The 15,805-nt window shown below is 47.9% G+C and overlaps 1 protein-coding gene across 2 annotated transcripts in view; it reads left to right on the top strand.

Moving 5' to 3' along the window:
* Positions 1-15,429, top strand: part of LOC120921089 (SLAM family member 5-like) — a 126,686-nt gene extending 111,257 nt beyond the window's left edge. For both annotated transcript variants that reach the window (XM_040333732.1, XM_040333733.1), the window contains exons 10-13: positions 174-269; positions 2,739-2,834; positions 12,288-12,347; positions 14,848-15,429. In XM_040333732.1, the coding sequence (XP_040189666.1) occupies positions 174-269; positions 2,739-2,834; positions 12,288-12,347; positions 14,848-14,862 (267 nt within the window). In that variant the 3' untranslated portion in view covers positions 14,863-15,429. The remainder of the gene's footprint in view (positions 1-173; positions 270-2,738; positions 2,835-12,287; positions 12,348-14,847) is intronic.
* Positions 15,430-15,805: the final 376 nt, after the last annotated feature.

Below are 15,805 nucleotides of genomic sequence, written 5' to 3' on the forward strand. Positions count from 1 at the left end.
ACACTTTTCATATATTTATTTGTAAAAAAAAATTGAAAACCATTTATCATTTTCCTTCTTGCCCCTGGTGCCCAACCTACTGCCATTGGGTGTTTGCCATGCTGTGGTTCAACCCCAGCATTTTTCAGTGCTGATGACCGTATAATACCAAAGACATTTTCTATGTATTACAGCAAAAGAACAACCAAACCAAACAACCTGGTCCAAGCAAAGGGAATCTTTCAAACGCTCCAATGAAACCCACCCGCCAAATGTTAGAATCACCCATGGTATGTAGCTACGTAAAAAATGGCATGGTCATGTGCGTTTTGTAAAGCTAATAGAGATATTTCAAAACCTTCAGTACAATCACATTATGTACAGAGGCAACAGTAAAAATTAACACAGCCTATTATTATATTTAGGGGGGGGGGGGGGGATACCTTACCTATGGCTGAGCATTCCCGAAGTAAATGGACTTCCAACTCAAATGGGTTTTCAAGAGACAATTAGGATACCCAGCCTCCTTACCACCTGGCTAGGAAGCTGGTGCTTCATCTCAGCCCTTGGTGCCCAACCTACTGCCATTTGGTGCTTGCCATGCTGGCCTTAAACCCCAGCATTTCATAGTGCTGATGGCCATGAAACTCAAATGAGTTTTCAAGAGATAATTAATACACCCAGTCTCCTTACTACTTGGCCAGAAAGTTTGTGCTTTATCTAGGCCCATCCTGCTGCCATTTGGTGCTTACCATGCTGGCTTTATCTAGGCTCCGGTGCCTAACCTACTGCCATTTGGTGCTTGCCATGCTGGCTTTATCTAGGCCCCTAGTGCCCAACCTACTGCCATTTGGTGCTTGCCATGCTGGCTTCATCTAGGCCCCAGGTGCCCAACCTGCTGCCATTCGGTGCTTGACATGCTGGCTTTATCTAGGTTCCTGGTGCCCAACCTGCTGCCATTTGGTGCTTGCCATGCTGGCTTTATCTAGGCCCCTGGTGCCCAACCTACTGCCATTTGGTGCTTGCCATGCTGGCTTTATCTAGGCCCCAGGTGTCCAACCTGCTGCCATTTGCTGCTTGCTATGCTGGCTTTGTCTAGGCCCCTGGTGTGCAACCTGCTGCCATTTGGTGCTTGCAATGCTGGCTTTATCTAGGCTCCTGGTGCCCAACCTACTGCCATTTGGTGCTTGCCATGCTGGCTTTATCTAGGCCCCTGGTGTCCAACCTGCTGCCATTTGCTGCTTGTAATGCTGGCTTTGTCTAGGCCCCTGTTGTCCAACCTGCTGCCATTTGCTGCTTGCTATGCTGGCTTTGTCCAGGCCCCTGGTGTGCAACCTGCTTCCATTTGGTGCTTGCAATGCTGGCTTTATCTAGGCCCCTGGTGCCCAACCTACTGCCATTTGGTGCTTGCCATGCTGACTTTATGTAGGCCCCTAGTGCCCAACCTGCTGCCATTTGGTGCTTGCCATGCTGGCTTTATCTAGGCTCCTGGTGCCCAACCTGCTGCCATTTGGTGCTTGCCATGCTGGCTTTATCTAGGCCCCTGGTGCCCAACCTACTGCCATTTGGTGCTTGCCATGCTGGCTTTATCTAGGCTCCTGGTGCCCAACCTACTGCCATTTGCTGCTTGCTATGCTGGCTTTGTCTAGGCCCCTGGTGTGCAACCTGCTACCATTTGGTGCTTGCAATGCTGGCTTAATCTAGGCTCCTGGTGCCCAACCTGCTGCCATTTGCTGCTTGCTATGCTGGCTTTGTCTAGGCCCCTGGTGTGCAACCTGCTACCATTTGGTGCTTGCCATGCTGGCTTTATCTAGGCTCCTGGTGCCCAACCTACTGCCATTTGGTGCTTGCTATGCTGGCTTTATCTAGGCTCCTGGTGCCCAACCTGCTGCCATTTGGTGCTTGCCACGCTGGCTTTATCTAGGCCCCTGGTGCGCAACCTACTGCCATTTGGTGTTTTCCATGCTGGAGTTGAACCCCAGCATTTTGTAGTGCTAATGACCCTATAATACTGAAGTAATTTTCTGTGTATTGCAGCAAAAGAACAACCTAGTCCAAGCAATGGGAATCCTTCAAAAGTTCTGATGACCCTATAATACCTCTGTCAATGGCCATCAAACTCAAATGAGTTTTCAAGGGATAATTAAGGCCCCCAGTCTCCTTACTACTTGGCCAGAAAGTTTGTGCTTTTTCGCAGCCCCTAGTGTCCAACCAGCTGCCATTTGGTGCTTGCCATGCTGGTCTTGACCCCCAGCATTTCATAGTGCTGATGACCCTATAATACCTCTGAATACCTCTGTCAATGGCCATCAAACTCAAATGAGTTTTAAAGGGATAACTAAGGCATCCAGTCTCCTTGCTACCTGGCCAGGAAGTTTTTGCTTTTTCTCGGCCCAACTTGCTGCCAATTTGGTGCTTGCCATGCTGGCCTTGAACCCCAGAATTCCATAGTCCTGATCACCCTATAATACCTCTGTAAGTGGCCTTTAAATTCAAAAAGGTTTCATGAGAAAGTTAGGACACCAGGGTCCCTGCTACCTGGCCAGTACATTTTTGCTCTATCTAGGCCCCTGATGCCAAACCTGCTGCCATTTGGTGCTTGCCATGATGGCCTTGAACCCCAGCATTTTACAGTGGGATTCCGATGACCCTATAATACCTCTGACGTTTGTTGTGTATTGAAGCAAAAAATATATATATACAAGGCCTATAATGCTTCAAAAATGACTCTATAGTCACACGTTCTTTGTGTATTGCAGGACAAAAATGAACAGAAGTCTTCATCAGAAAGACCCAATGGGAATTGTTCAAATTCTCCATTGGAATCATGTTATGCAGAGGTGCAACTACCGAAGGTGAGAGTCCACACAGCCTGTCTATATAGTTATGAGAATAATATACAGCATAATCTAATATTTAACCACTTAACCCCCGGACCATATTGCTGGTCAAAGACCAGAGCACTTTTTGCGATTCGGGACTGCGCCGCTTTAACTGACAATTGCGCGGTCGTGCGACGTGGCTCCCATACAAACTTGGCGCCCTTTTTTCCCCACAAATAGAGCTTTCTTTTGTTGGTATTTTATCACCTCTGCGGTTTTTATTTTTTGCGCTATAAACAAAAATAGAGCGACAATTTTGAAAAAAAATAATATTTTTTACTTTTTGCTGTAATAAATATCCCCCAAAAATATATAAAAAAACATTTTTTTCCCTCAGTTTAGGCCGATATGTATTCTTCGACCTATTTTTTGTTAAAAAAAATCGCAATAAGCGTTTATTGATTGGTTTGCGCAAAAGGTATAGCGTTTACAAAATAGGGGGTATTTTTATGGCATTTTTATTAATATATTTTTTTTACTAGTAATGGCGGCGATCAACGATTTTTTTTTGGTACTGCGACATTATGGCGGACACTTCGGACACTTTTGACAAATTTTTGGGACCATTGGCATTTTTATAGCGATCAGTGCTATAAAAATGCATTGGATTACTATAAAAATGCCACTGGCAGTGAAGGGGTTAACACTAGGGGGCGGGGAAGGGGTTAAGTATGCCTGGGTGTGTTCTTACTGTGGGGGGGGGTGGCCTCACTAGGGGAAACACTGATCTTCTGTTCATACGTTGCACGCGCCCCTAGTGGCCGCTCGAGGAGCGGACGTATAGCTACGGGCTCTCGCCCAGAAGAGCCGACCTGCCGCCGTATAATGACGGTGGCTGGTCGGCTAGTAGTTAAGGGTAGGTGGGCATTGAACTAACACAAAAAAGGGAAAATTAGGGTGCATGGATTCCCCAATGAATAACCAAGATGTTTTGATAACGATTGATTTCCTGACACAATTCTCAGGACGAAACCCATTCTGCCGTTTGACCCAAATCAATGGGAGTATGCAGAGCGCTGAGAAACACACTGCAACCTCACCTTTCAGCATTCAGCCAACAAAAAGAAGGGATTTTATTGCCAGCACAGCTTTATAAACACCATGACATCATTCACATGAACACACTGATTGGTCAGTCCATATATGGCTTCTTCCTGTTTATTCTTGGCATGCTGCACACGTTTCAAAGTCTTTGGGGGCCATCTTTCTTTCAGACGATGGTGGGGGGCTATGGGAGGAGCTGTTTAGGAGTGCAGTAGAAGGGGGGGGGTTTCCTCTTGCAAGTCCATATTTGTTCTTTCCACGGAAGGGGCTTTGAAATGAAACCATTTAGGAATGCAGTAGGAGGGAGGGGGGATCGAGTGAGAATGAGGAGTGAGTGGGGGTTTGAACACATCTGAATAACTCTCCGTTGTCTCTTTTTCCAATGTTGAATTGTAACTTTAAAAACATCGTGGGCCAGATTCTCCGAAGAGTTACGACGGTGTATCTCAGGAAACACCGTCGTATCTCTGTTTCTGAGCCCGGGTATCTATGCGAGTGATTCCTAGAATAATTTTCGCATAGATACGGCGTAGATCCGACAGGTGTAAGTCACTTACACCGTCGGATCTTAGATGTAATGCAACGCCGGCCGCTAGGTGGCGTTTACGTTCAGTTCTCATTTGACTTCGCAAATGAGCCTGATACGCCGATTCCCGAACGAATTTGCGTTGCGTACTCGTCGCTTACGTCGTTTCCGTAAGCGTAAGGTTACTCCTGCTATATGAGGGGTAACCTTACGCCAGTCCGCCGTATGCCATGTTAAGTATGGCGTCGGGTCCGCGACGTCTTTTTCCGTCGGTTACGTCGTTTTCCTAAGTCGTTCTTGAATATAACTTTACGTCAATGATGCCGACGTGAGCATCATTGACGTTTTCCATCGTGAGCTGGAACATGCGCACTGGGCTATTTTTTAGCCCGGCGCATGCGCAGTTCAATCAACATGGGGGCGCGCTTAATTTGAATACAAGCCGCCCCCTTTGAATTACGCGGCCATACGCCAATTACACTACGCCGCCGCAAATTACGGAGCAAGTGCTTGGAGAATACAGCACTTGCTCCAGTAAGTTGCGGCGGCGTGGTGTAAATGGCTAACGCTACGCCGCCGCAGATTCTACGAGAATCTGGCCCCATATCTGATATAAACTTCTCAAGGATAACAAACACTTGGAATATATACCTTCATACATGCATATATAGGTAATGAATATAAAAACAAATAAACAATATAAGGAAAGAAAAACAACATTTGAGTGATTCTAAAAAAAGAATTAGCTTAACACAAAATAGCATAGAACAAAATATTCATTTTATTTCACGTCCATCACAGTTTGCGTTTCATCCTGGCAGTGTTGGGGGGGTACACTGCGCCGTCCTGAAATGTGAGATCTTCCTCCTCCAACTACCTGATGATCCGTGAACACCAGATTGTGGTCATGTGACTATACAAGATGGAGATTCCCAACTCCACCCATAAGAGGGTTGGGGCATTGTAATTATACCCCAGAAGTTTTATGGCAGAAAAATAATATTCATATCCCCGTGTACAGAGCAGATAAAGATCTGGGGGAGGTTACACAGAAAAGGTGACAAGGGGTTGCAGTCCCGCCCACAGACCTTGTTGAAGGCTTGCTTGATTTGGTTGCAGTGGATTATGGAATCATTCTAACCCTAACACTAAGTAAACCTGATTGTAATACATTTGCAGTACCCCGAGCTCCCTGTAACCCAAATACTAATTATTTGCTGTAACACTGACCTTAAAGCGGAGTTCCACCCAAAAATTTAACTTTCGCTCCCCCCCCCCCCTCCGGGCACACGCTCGTCCCCCGTTCGCCCCCGACTCCCGTGTGCGTGCCCGGCGGGCGCGATAGCCGCCGGGCACACGCGATCGCTCGTTACAAGCGGGCGAGGACCGGAGGCACATCAGACCATCAGTCAGCTTCGGACCGTTCTCATCGGATGGACTGATCGTGTGTACGAGGCTTAACTCACCCTGAAACCCCAACACTAACCCTCCCTGTGACCTCAACACTAACCCTCCCTGTAACCCTAACACTAACCCTCCCTGTAACCCTAACACTAACCCTCCCTGTAACTTCAACACTAACCCTCCCTGTAACTTCAACACTAACCCTCCCTGTAACTTCAACACTAACCCTCCCTGTAACCCCAACACTAATCCTCCCTGTAACCCTAACACTAATCCTCCCTGTAACCCCAACACTAACCCTCCCTGTAACCAGGGCCGGACTGGGAATGAAAACCAGCCCTGGAAATAATTTCATACCAGCCCCATAACATTATTATACCAGCCCCACAGCATAACGTCAGAGAGAGAGAGAGGGGGGTGCAACAATATGAGAGAGAGAGAGAGAGAGAGAGAGAGATGCAATGCTCTGCAGGCCAAAACAACTATAAATGCACATTTATTTTTACCTGAAAAATAAAAAATTAATAAAAAATCCACGAGAGAGAGAGAGACAGAAAGGGGACTGCAATGGTGAGAGAGAGGGTGCATTGCTCTGTAGGCCAAAACACTTATAAACACAAATTTTTACCTGAAAAAAAAAGTTTGATTAAAAAAAAAAAAAAGAAATCCACGAGAGAGAGCCAAAGAGGGGCTGCAATGGTGAGAGAGAAAGGGAGGTGCAATGCTCTGCAGGCCAAAACAAATTATAAATGCACATTTTTATTTAAAAATAAATCCATGAGAGAGCAAGAGGGGCCGGGGGGGCCATGGTGAGAGAGAGAAAGAGGGGTGCCATGGTGAGAGAGAAAGGGGGGTGCAACAGTGAGAGAGGGTGCGCAACGGTGAGAGAGAGGGTGCTCAACAGTGAGAGAGAGGGTGCGCAGCGGTGAGAGAGAGGGTGCGCAGCGGTGAGAGAGAGGGTGCGCAGCGGTGAGAGAGAGGGTGCGCAGCGGTGAGAGAGAGGGTGTGCAACGGTGAGAGAGAGGGAGTGCAATGGTGTGAGAGAGAGGGAGTGCAACGGTGTGAGAGAGAGAGAGGGTGCAACGGTGTGAGAGAGAGAGAGTGAAACGGTGAGAGAGAGGGTGCAACGGTAAGGGGGAGGGTGCAACGGTGAGTGGGAGCATGCAACGGTGAGTGGGAGCGTGCAACGGTGAGAGAGAGAGTGAGAGTGCAACGGTGAGAGAGTGAGAGTGCAACGGTGAGAGAGTGCAATGGTGAGAGAGAGAAAGAGGGGTGCCATGGTGAGAGAGAAAGGGGGGTGCAACAGTGAGAGAGAGGGTGCGCAGCGGTGAGAGAGAGGGTGCGCAGCGGTGAGAGAGAGGGTGCGCAGCGGTGAGAGAGAGGGAGTGCAACGGTGTGAGAGAGAGAGAGGGTGCAACGGTGTGAGAGAGAGAGAGGGTGCAACGGTGTGAGAGAGAGTGAAACGGTGAGAGAGAGGGTGCAACGGTAAGGGGGAGGGTGCAACGGTGAGTGGGAGCATGCAACGGTGAGTGGGAGCGTGCAACGGTGAGAGAGAGAGTGAGAGTGCAACGGTGAGAGAGTGAGAGTGCAACGGTGAGAGAGTGCAATGGTGAGAGAGAGTGAGAGAGTGCAACAGTGAGAGAGAGAGTGAGAGTGCAACGGTGAGAGAGAGAGAGCAACGGTGAGAGAGTGCAACGGTGAGAGAGAGAGTGAGAGAGTGCAACGGTGAGAGAGTGAGAGAGTGCAACGGTGAGAGAGAGAGAGAGTGAGAGAGTGCAACGGTGAGAGAGAGCAACAGTGAGAGAGAGAGTGCAACGGTGAGAGAGAGAGCAACAGTGAGAGAGAGAGAGCAACAGTGAGAGAGAGAGTGCAACGGTGAGAGAGAGAGAGAGAGTGAGAGTGCAACGGTGAGAGAGAGAGTGAGAGTGCAACGGTGTGAGAGTGCAACGGTGAGAGAGTGAGAGTGAGAGTGCAACGGACGAGAGAGGGGGGTAGCAAAGGTGACAGAGGGGGGGTGAACCATGCTATGGTGAGAGTCTGAGAGACTCTCACCATAGCATGGTGCACCCCCCCCTTTCTCTGTCACCTTTGCTACCCCTGCAAAAATTGTAATCTGTATAATAATCTCTCTCTCACCATTGCATGGTGCACCTACCCACCCCCCCTCCTCCCGAGATTATTGTACAGATTACAATTTGCAGGGGTAGCAAAAGCGACAGAGGGGGGGGCACCATGTAGAGGGGGAGGGGGGCACCATGCAATGCCTGGTGAGAGAGAGGGAGAGATTGTTATAAAATTACAATATTCAGGGGCAGCAAAAGTAGGTGACACTGACAGAGAGAGGAGAGGGGGGGCCCGGGGGGGCTGCTCCGTGCAATGGTTCATTATACTGTAATTTGCAATTTATGTGTTCACCTGACCTGAGTTCCTGTGCTCCAACTCCGAGGGCGGCCGACGCCATTCACTCCTCCTGTGCCCTCACTTGTGACCTCCCTGCAGACAGACATAGTGGGCGGGGCTGGCGCCGCACAGGCAGATGGAAGTTGGAAGGGGAGATAGAACAGAAGAACCACAGCGTTCTGACGTTCTCCTGCTCGGCTCCTCCCCGCAAGGGTGACATGATCACGCTGATTCCTCCGCAGGCGTAGGATCCGATGAAAAGGAAAGTGTGGCGGCCGCAACCCGCCGGCCAGTCGCTTCTTTTCCTGACATGCATGACAGTGATGACACGGCGACACGGCAATCTATCCCTCCCTGCATAATTTATAAAGTGCGATGGCCGCGGCTGTGGCGATGGCGGCCGCAGCCCGCCGCTGTGTTAGCTGTAAGCGAGACAAAAGCAGCCTCAGGGCACTGAATGCAGGCGGCCTACCGGGAATTTTCCCGGGATCCCGGTAGGCCAGTCCGGCCCTGCCTGTAACCCCAACACTAACCCTCCCTGTAACCCCAACACTAACCCTCCCTGTAACCCCAACACTAACCCTCCCTGTAACACTAACCCTCCCTGTAACCCCAACACTAACCCTCCCTGTAACACTAACCCTCCCTGTAACCCCAACACTAACCCTCCCTGTAACCCCAACACTAACCCTCCCTGTAACCCCAACACTAACGCTCCCTGTAACCCTAACACTAACCCTCCCTGTAACACTAACCCTCCCTGTAACCCCAACACTAACCCTCCCTGTAACCCCAACACTAACCCTCCCTGTAACCCCAACACTAACCCTCCCTGTAACCCCAACAATAACCCTCCCTGTAACCCCAACACTAACCCTCCCTGTAACCCCAACACTAACCCTCCCTGTAACCCCAACACTTTCTCTCCCTGTAACCTCAACACTAACCCTCCCTGTAACCCCAACACTAATCCTCCCTGTAACCTCAACACTAACCCTCCCTGTAACCCCAACACTAACCCTCCCTGTAACCCCAACACTAACCCTCCCTGTAACCCTAACACTAACCCTCCCTGTAACCCCAACACTAACCCTCCCTGTAACCCCAACACTTTCTCTCCCTGTAACCCTAACACTAACCCTCCCTGTAAACACACAGCTCCCGGTCCTGTCAGGGGGAGAAATGCCTGACCGTGTATGTACAATGTATGAACAGAGATCTGTCATTTCCCTCAGTCAGTCCACCCCCCTACAGTTAGAACACACCCAGGGAACATACTTAACCCCTTCCCCGCCCCCTAGTGTTAACCCCTTCACTGCCAGTGGCATTTTTATAGTAATCCAATGCATTTTTATAGCACTGATCGCTATAAAAATGCCAATGGTCCCAAAAATGTGTCAAAAGTGTCCGCCATAATGTCGCAGTACTGAAAAAAAAAATCGCTGATCGCCGCCATTACTAGTAAAAAAAAATATTAATAAAAATGCCATAAAAATACCCCCTATTTTGTAAAGGCTATGGGCCAGATCCACGTAGCTCGACGCATGTTTACGTCCGGCGTAGCGTATCTCAGATACACTACGCCACCGTAACTTTCAGTGTATTTCCCGTATCCACAAAGAATTTGAGCCGTAAGTTACGGCGGCGTAGTGTAAATGTGTCGGCGTAATGGCGCACAATTCAAATCACTAAGTTGTGGGCGTGTTTTATGTTAATACGTCTTGACCCGACGTAAATGACGTTTTTTTTGAACGGCGCATGCGCCGTCCATGGGGGTATGCCAGTGCGCATGCTCCAAATTAACCCGCAACAAGCCAATGCTTTCGACGTGAATGTAATTTCTACGCAAAGCCCTATTCGCAAACGACGTAAACGACGTAAAATTCGACGCTGGCCCGACGTCCATACTTAACATTGAGTACGCCTCATATAGCAGGGGTAACGTTAGGCCGAAAAAAGCCTTACGGAAACGTCGTAAAAAAATGCGCCGGCCGGACGTACGTTTGTGGATTGGCGTATCTAGCTAATTTGCATACTCGACGCGGAAATTGACGGAAGCGCCACCTAGCGGCCATCGTAAATATGCGCCTTAGATCCGACGGCGTACTAAGACGTACGCCAGTCGGATCTAGCACAGCTTCAGACGTATCTTGTTTTGTAGATACAAAACAAAGATACGCCGGAGCAACCTAGAAGTTACACGGCGTATCAATAGATACGCCAGCGTAACTTCTTTGTGGATCTGGCCCCATAACTTTTGCGCAAACCAATCAATAAACGCTTATTGCGATTTTTTTAAAGAAAAATAGGAGAATGCATATCGATCTAAACTGAGGAAAAAAATAATTTTTTTATATATTTTTGGGGGATATTTATTATAGCAAACAGTAAAAAATATTGCATTTTTTTCAAAATTTTCGCTCTATTTTCTTTTATAACGCAAAAACTAAATACTGCAGAGGTGATCAAATACCACCAAAAGAAAGCTCTATTTGTGGGGGAAAAGGACGCCAATTGTTTGGGAGCCACGTCGCACGACCGCGCAATTGTCAGTTAAAGCGACGCAGTGCCGAATCGCAAAAAGTGCTCTGGTCTTTGACCAGCAATATGGTCCGGGGGGTTAAGTGGTTAAAGAATAAAATAGAATAGGCTAGAAAAGGATAGAATAGAACAGAATAGAAATGGAAATAAAAGAATAGAATAGAAAAAATAAAATAGAATAAAAAAGAACAAACTTAGTTGTCTTCGATTCTAAAATAACTAGTATGCTAACCGAATCTGAATAAACTAAACTAATTCCAAAAACAAATCATTCTAATAAAACAAATATGACTAATACATCTGAAACAAAATACTTGCACATCTCTCTATACTGCATGATCTAACATTTTATGGGTAGGTAGTAGGGTTGCCACCTTTTCTTCAAGTCAAACCCGAACACTTTAGCGGCCCACTGCAATTTTTTTTTATAGTATAGCCTATACATATATTTTGCTATTAAACACCATTTCTGATCATATGAAGTTAATACCAAGAGTTCCCCTTTACATCAAAGTCCTCAGAGTTCCCCTTTACATCAGAGTCCTCAGAGTTCCCCTTTACATCAAAGTCCCCAGAGTTCCCCTTTACATCAGAGTCCTCAGAGTTCCCCTTTACATCAAAGTCCTCAGAGTTCCCCTTTACATCAAAGTCCTCAGAGTTCCCCTTTACATCAGAGTCCTCAGGGTTCCCCTTTTACATGTGAATTCGCAGAGTTCCCTTTCACTGTAAGGGCGGACTCTGCAGACTCTGATGTAAGGGGGAACTCTGGGGGCTCTAACATAAGGGATGCTCTGGAAACCATGATCTAAGGGGGAACACTGGGAACTCTGATATACAGGAGGACTCTGATGTAAGGGGGAACACTGTGGCCTCTGGTGTAAAGGGGAACTCTGATGTAAGGGGGAACACTGAGAACTCTGATGTACGGAGGAGACTCTGATGTAAGGGGGAAAGCTGTGGCCTCTGGTGTAAAGGGGAACTCCGATGTAAGGGGTACTCTGAGAACCCTGACTCACCTTTGTGTACTTAATCAGAGTCGGGAGAGAAAAGGGAGAGGGGGGGGAGACATTCACAGACAGGGATGGATGGTGAGCTCACTCACCCCCTGGCAGTCAGCACCTCTCATCCAGATGTATCTGAGGCTGCTGGACTTCAAATTTCCAGCCCCAACTTTCCTTTTCTGAGGCACAGCACTGAGGATTGGAGTGTGGGCAGACACAGAGGGGATGGTGTGGGGGGGGGGGGGGATAGGTGTAGATCGAGCCCTCTCTCAGGCAGTGTGAAAGAGACAACTGCAGCCATAAACCCTGCTGGCAAGCCATAGTCCAGGCTAAATAATGTGTCCGGTTTTCAGGCTTTCTGAAACCCGGACACATGATTCCAAACCCGAACTGTCCGGGTGAATCCTGGACAGGTGGCAACCCTAGTAGGTAGTCATGGGAAAAAAAACACACAAGGCCTATAATGCTTAAAAAATGACATTATAGTCGCATTTTCTTTGTGTATTGCAGGACAAAAGTTACCAACAGGCTCCATTGGAATCGTGTTATGCGGAGGTGCAACTCCCGAAGGTGAGAGTCCACACAGCCTGTCTATATAATTATGAGAATAATATACGGCATAATCTAATATTTAAGGTTAGGTGAGTATTGAACTAACACCAAAAAAATTCAGGAAGGAAAATTGGGGTTCATGGATTCCCTAATGCCTGACCAGGATGTTGGGGGTACACTGCACCGTCCTGAAATGTGAGATCTTCCTCCTGCAACTACCCGATGGTCAGTGATCACCAGATTGTGGTCATGTGACTATACAAGATGGAGATTCCCAACTCCACCCATAGGAGTGTTGGTGCATTGTAATTACACCCCTAAAGTTTTATACCAAAAAAATAATATTCGTATCCCCGTGTTGAGAGTGGATGAAAGATCTGGGGGAGGGTACCCCGAAAAGGTTGCAGTCACACCCACAGGCCTTGTTAAAGACTTGCTTGATTTGGTTGCAGTGGATTATGGAATAATTCTAACCCTAAGACCCCTTTTCACACTGGGGAGCTTTTTTAGGCATTTTAGCGGTAAAAATAGTGCATGAAAAGCGCCTCTCAATGGGCTTTCACACTGGAGCGGTGCACTTGCAGGACGGGGAAAAAAAAAGTCCCGCAAGCAGCATCTTTGGGGCGGTGCTGGAGCAGTGTATACATTGGAATGAATGGGCACCGCTTCTGAAGCGCCCTTTCTTGGGGGTTAATAACACCCGCTACCACCCGAAGAGCCCCCCCGTAACAGCGGCAAAGCGCCGCTTAAACATGCAGCCCTTTACTGCTGATGTCGGCACTGCCCCAGTGTGAAAAGGGCCTAAGTGAACCTGATTAGTTTCTGTAAAACTGACCTAATCTTAACCCTCCCTGTAGCTCTAACACTAACCCTCCCTGTAACCCCAACACTAACCCTCCCTGTAACCCCAACACTAACCCTCCCTGTAACCCCAACACTAACCCTCCCTGTAACCCCAACACTAACCCTCCCTGTAACCCCAACACTAACCCTCCCTGTAACCCCAACACTAACCCTCCCTGTAACCCAACACTAACCCTCCCTGTAACCCCAACACTAACCCTCCCTGTAACCCCAACACTAACCCTCCCTGTAACCCCAACACTAACCATCCCTGTAACCCCAACACTAACCCTCCCTGTAACCCCAACACTAACCCTCCCTGTAACCCCAACACTAACCCTCCCTGTAACCCAACACTAACCCTCCCTGTAACCCCAACACTAACCCTCCCTGTAACCCCAACACTAACCCTCCCTGTAACCCTAACACTAACCCTCCCTGTAACCCCAACACTAACCCTCCCTGTAACCCCAACACTAACCCTCCCTATAACCCCAACACTAACCCTCCCTGTAGCTCTAACACTAACCCTCCCTGTAACCCCAACACTAACCCTCCCTGTAACCCCAACACTAACCCTCCCTGTAACCCAACACTAACCCTCCATGTAACCCCAACACTAACCCTCCCTGTAACCCCAACACTAACCCTCCCTGTAACCCCAACACTAACCCTCCCTGTAACCCCAACACTAACCCTTCCTGTAACCCCAACACTAACCCTCCCTGTAACCCCAACACTTTCTCTCCCTGTAACCCCAACACTAACCCTCCCTGTAACCCCAACACTTTCTCTCCCTGTAACCCCAACACTTTCTCTCCATGTAACCCCAACACTAACCCTTCCTGTAACCCCAACACTAACCCTCCCTGTAACACTAACCCTCCCTGTAACCCCAACACTAACCCTCCCTGTAACCCCAACACTAACCCTTCCTGTTACCCCAACACTAACCCTCCCTGTAACACTAACCCTCCCTGTAACCCCAACACTTTCTCTCCCTGTAACCCCAACACTAACCCTCCCTGTAACCCCAACACTAACCCTCCCTGTAACCCAACACTAACCCTCCCTGTAACCCCAACACTTTCTCTCCCTGTAACCCCAACACTAACCCTCCATGTAACCCTAACACTAACACTCCCTGTAACCTCAACACTAACCCTCCCTGTAACCCTAACACTAACACTCCCTGTAACCCTAACACTAACACTCCCTGTAACCCCAACACTAACCCTCCCTGTAACCCTAACACTAACCATCCCTGTAACCCCAACACTAACCCCCCCTGTAACCCCAACACGAACCCTCCCTGTAACCCTAACACTAACACTCCCTGTAACCCCAACACTAACCCTCCCTGTAACCCTAACACTAACCATCCCTGTAACCCCAACACTAACAACCAGGGACACCTGCTCTGGTTGCAACTGTCTAAGAGGGGACTTTCCCTCACTTTGTAGACTTTTGCTCTCATTTCCTGTTGTATCTCCTGGACAGGAAGTGAGGGGAAATCTCCCCCAGGGGACACAGTAATAAAAAATATATATATATATATATATATCAGGCAGGGGTTATCCATTTCTTGCCAAATCCAAAACGAAACAATAAAGTTTTGGCTATTTGAATTTAATTCTGTTTTCGATATTTTACAATGTATCTTTCTATATTGTAGCCCACGGAATTGTGATCCTCAGTACGGCCAGGTTCAAGAGACGGCGAGCAAATCAAGTAATTAACGAGCCAAAGAGCCAAAGTACGGAATCGGATTTCCTCTGAAGGGAAGATCCTTAAACCTCAAAAAAATAAAAAAATACACAAAAAAATTATACACATTTTTTATTCTAAAAAAACGGGAAGGATATGAAGTTCTGATTCTATGAACAGAATTAGAAGACGCTTCACTGAAAACTGTTTATTTGTGTTCAGAAATTTAAGAAAATTGTCTTCAACGCAGTTCGCCAACATTTCATTGGCCGGATGGATATTTTCATGACATACCTTGTGTCATCGCTGGGTCTCTGTGCTTCTTTATGCCATGCGGGCAGATTGTGGCTGCTGAACTCCATGATATACATCAACATCTTCAACAGATCCAAGTTCAGCAAATCCCACAAAGTGAAGCTGAAATGTAACCACTTTACGCGTTTAAATCAGTGTTATTTTCTAGAAAATGATTTATAACCCCCAAGCATTCACTGGGCCAGATTCAGAGAGATCGGCGTATCTTTAGATAGGCGTAGCGCATCTCATATGCGCTACGTCGTCGTAACATTGAGAGGCAAGGCCAGTATTCACAAAGCACTTGCTCCCATATGTGCGCCAGCGTAGCGTAAATGGGCCGGCGTAAGCCCGCCTAATTCAAAGTAGCAAGGTAGGGGGCGTGTTGTATTAAAATGAATCGTGACCCCATGTAAATGCATGGCCGTACGAACGGCGCATGCGCGCGCATGCTCAGAATCACGTCGCATATACTCCCTAAGAAACGACGGCTCAATGCGTACGACGTGCACGTGACTTACGCCCACAGCCCCATTTACGTACGACTTACGTAAACGACGTAAAATCCGACGGCTGTTCCCGCGCCCATAACTTAACATGACTTACCCCTGCTTTATGAGAGATAACTTTAC

This window comes from Rana temporaria, chromosome 13 (genome assembly GCF_905171775.1).
Source record: "Rana temporaria chromosome 13, aRanTem1.1, whole genome shotgun sequence".
In the NCBI taxonomy this organism is placed as follows: Eukaryota; Metazoa; Chordata; class Amphibia; order Anura; family Ranidae; genus Rana; species Rana temporaria.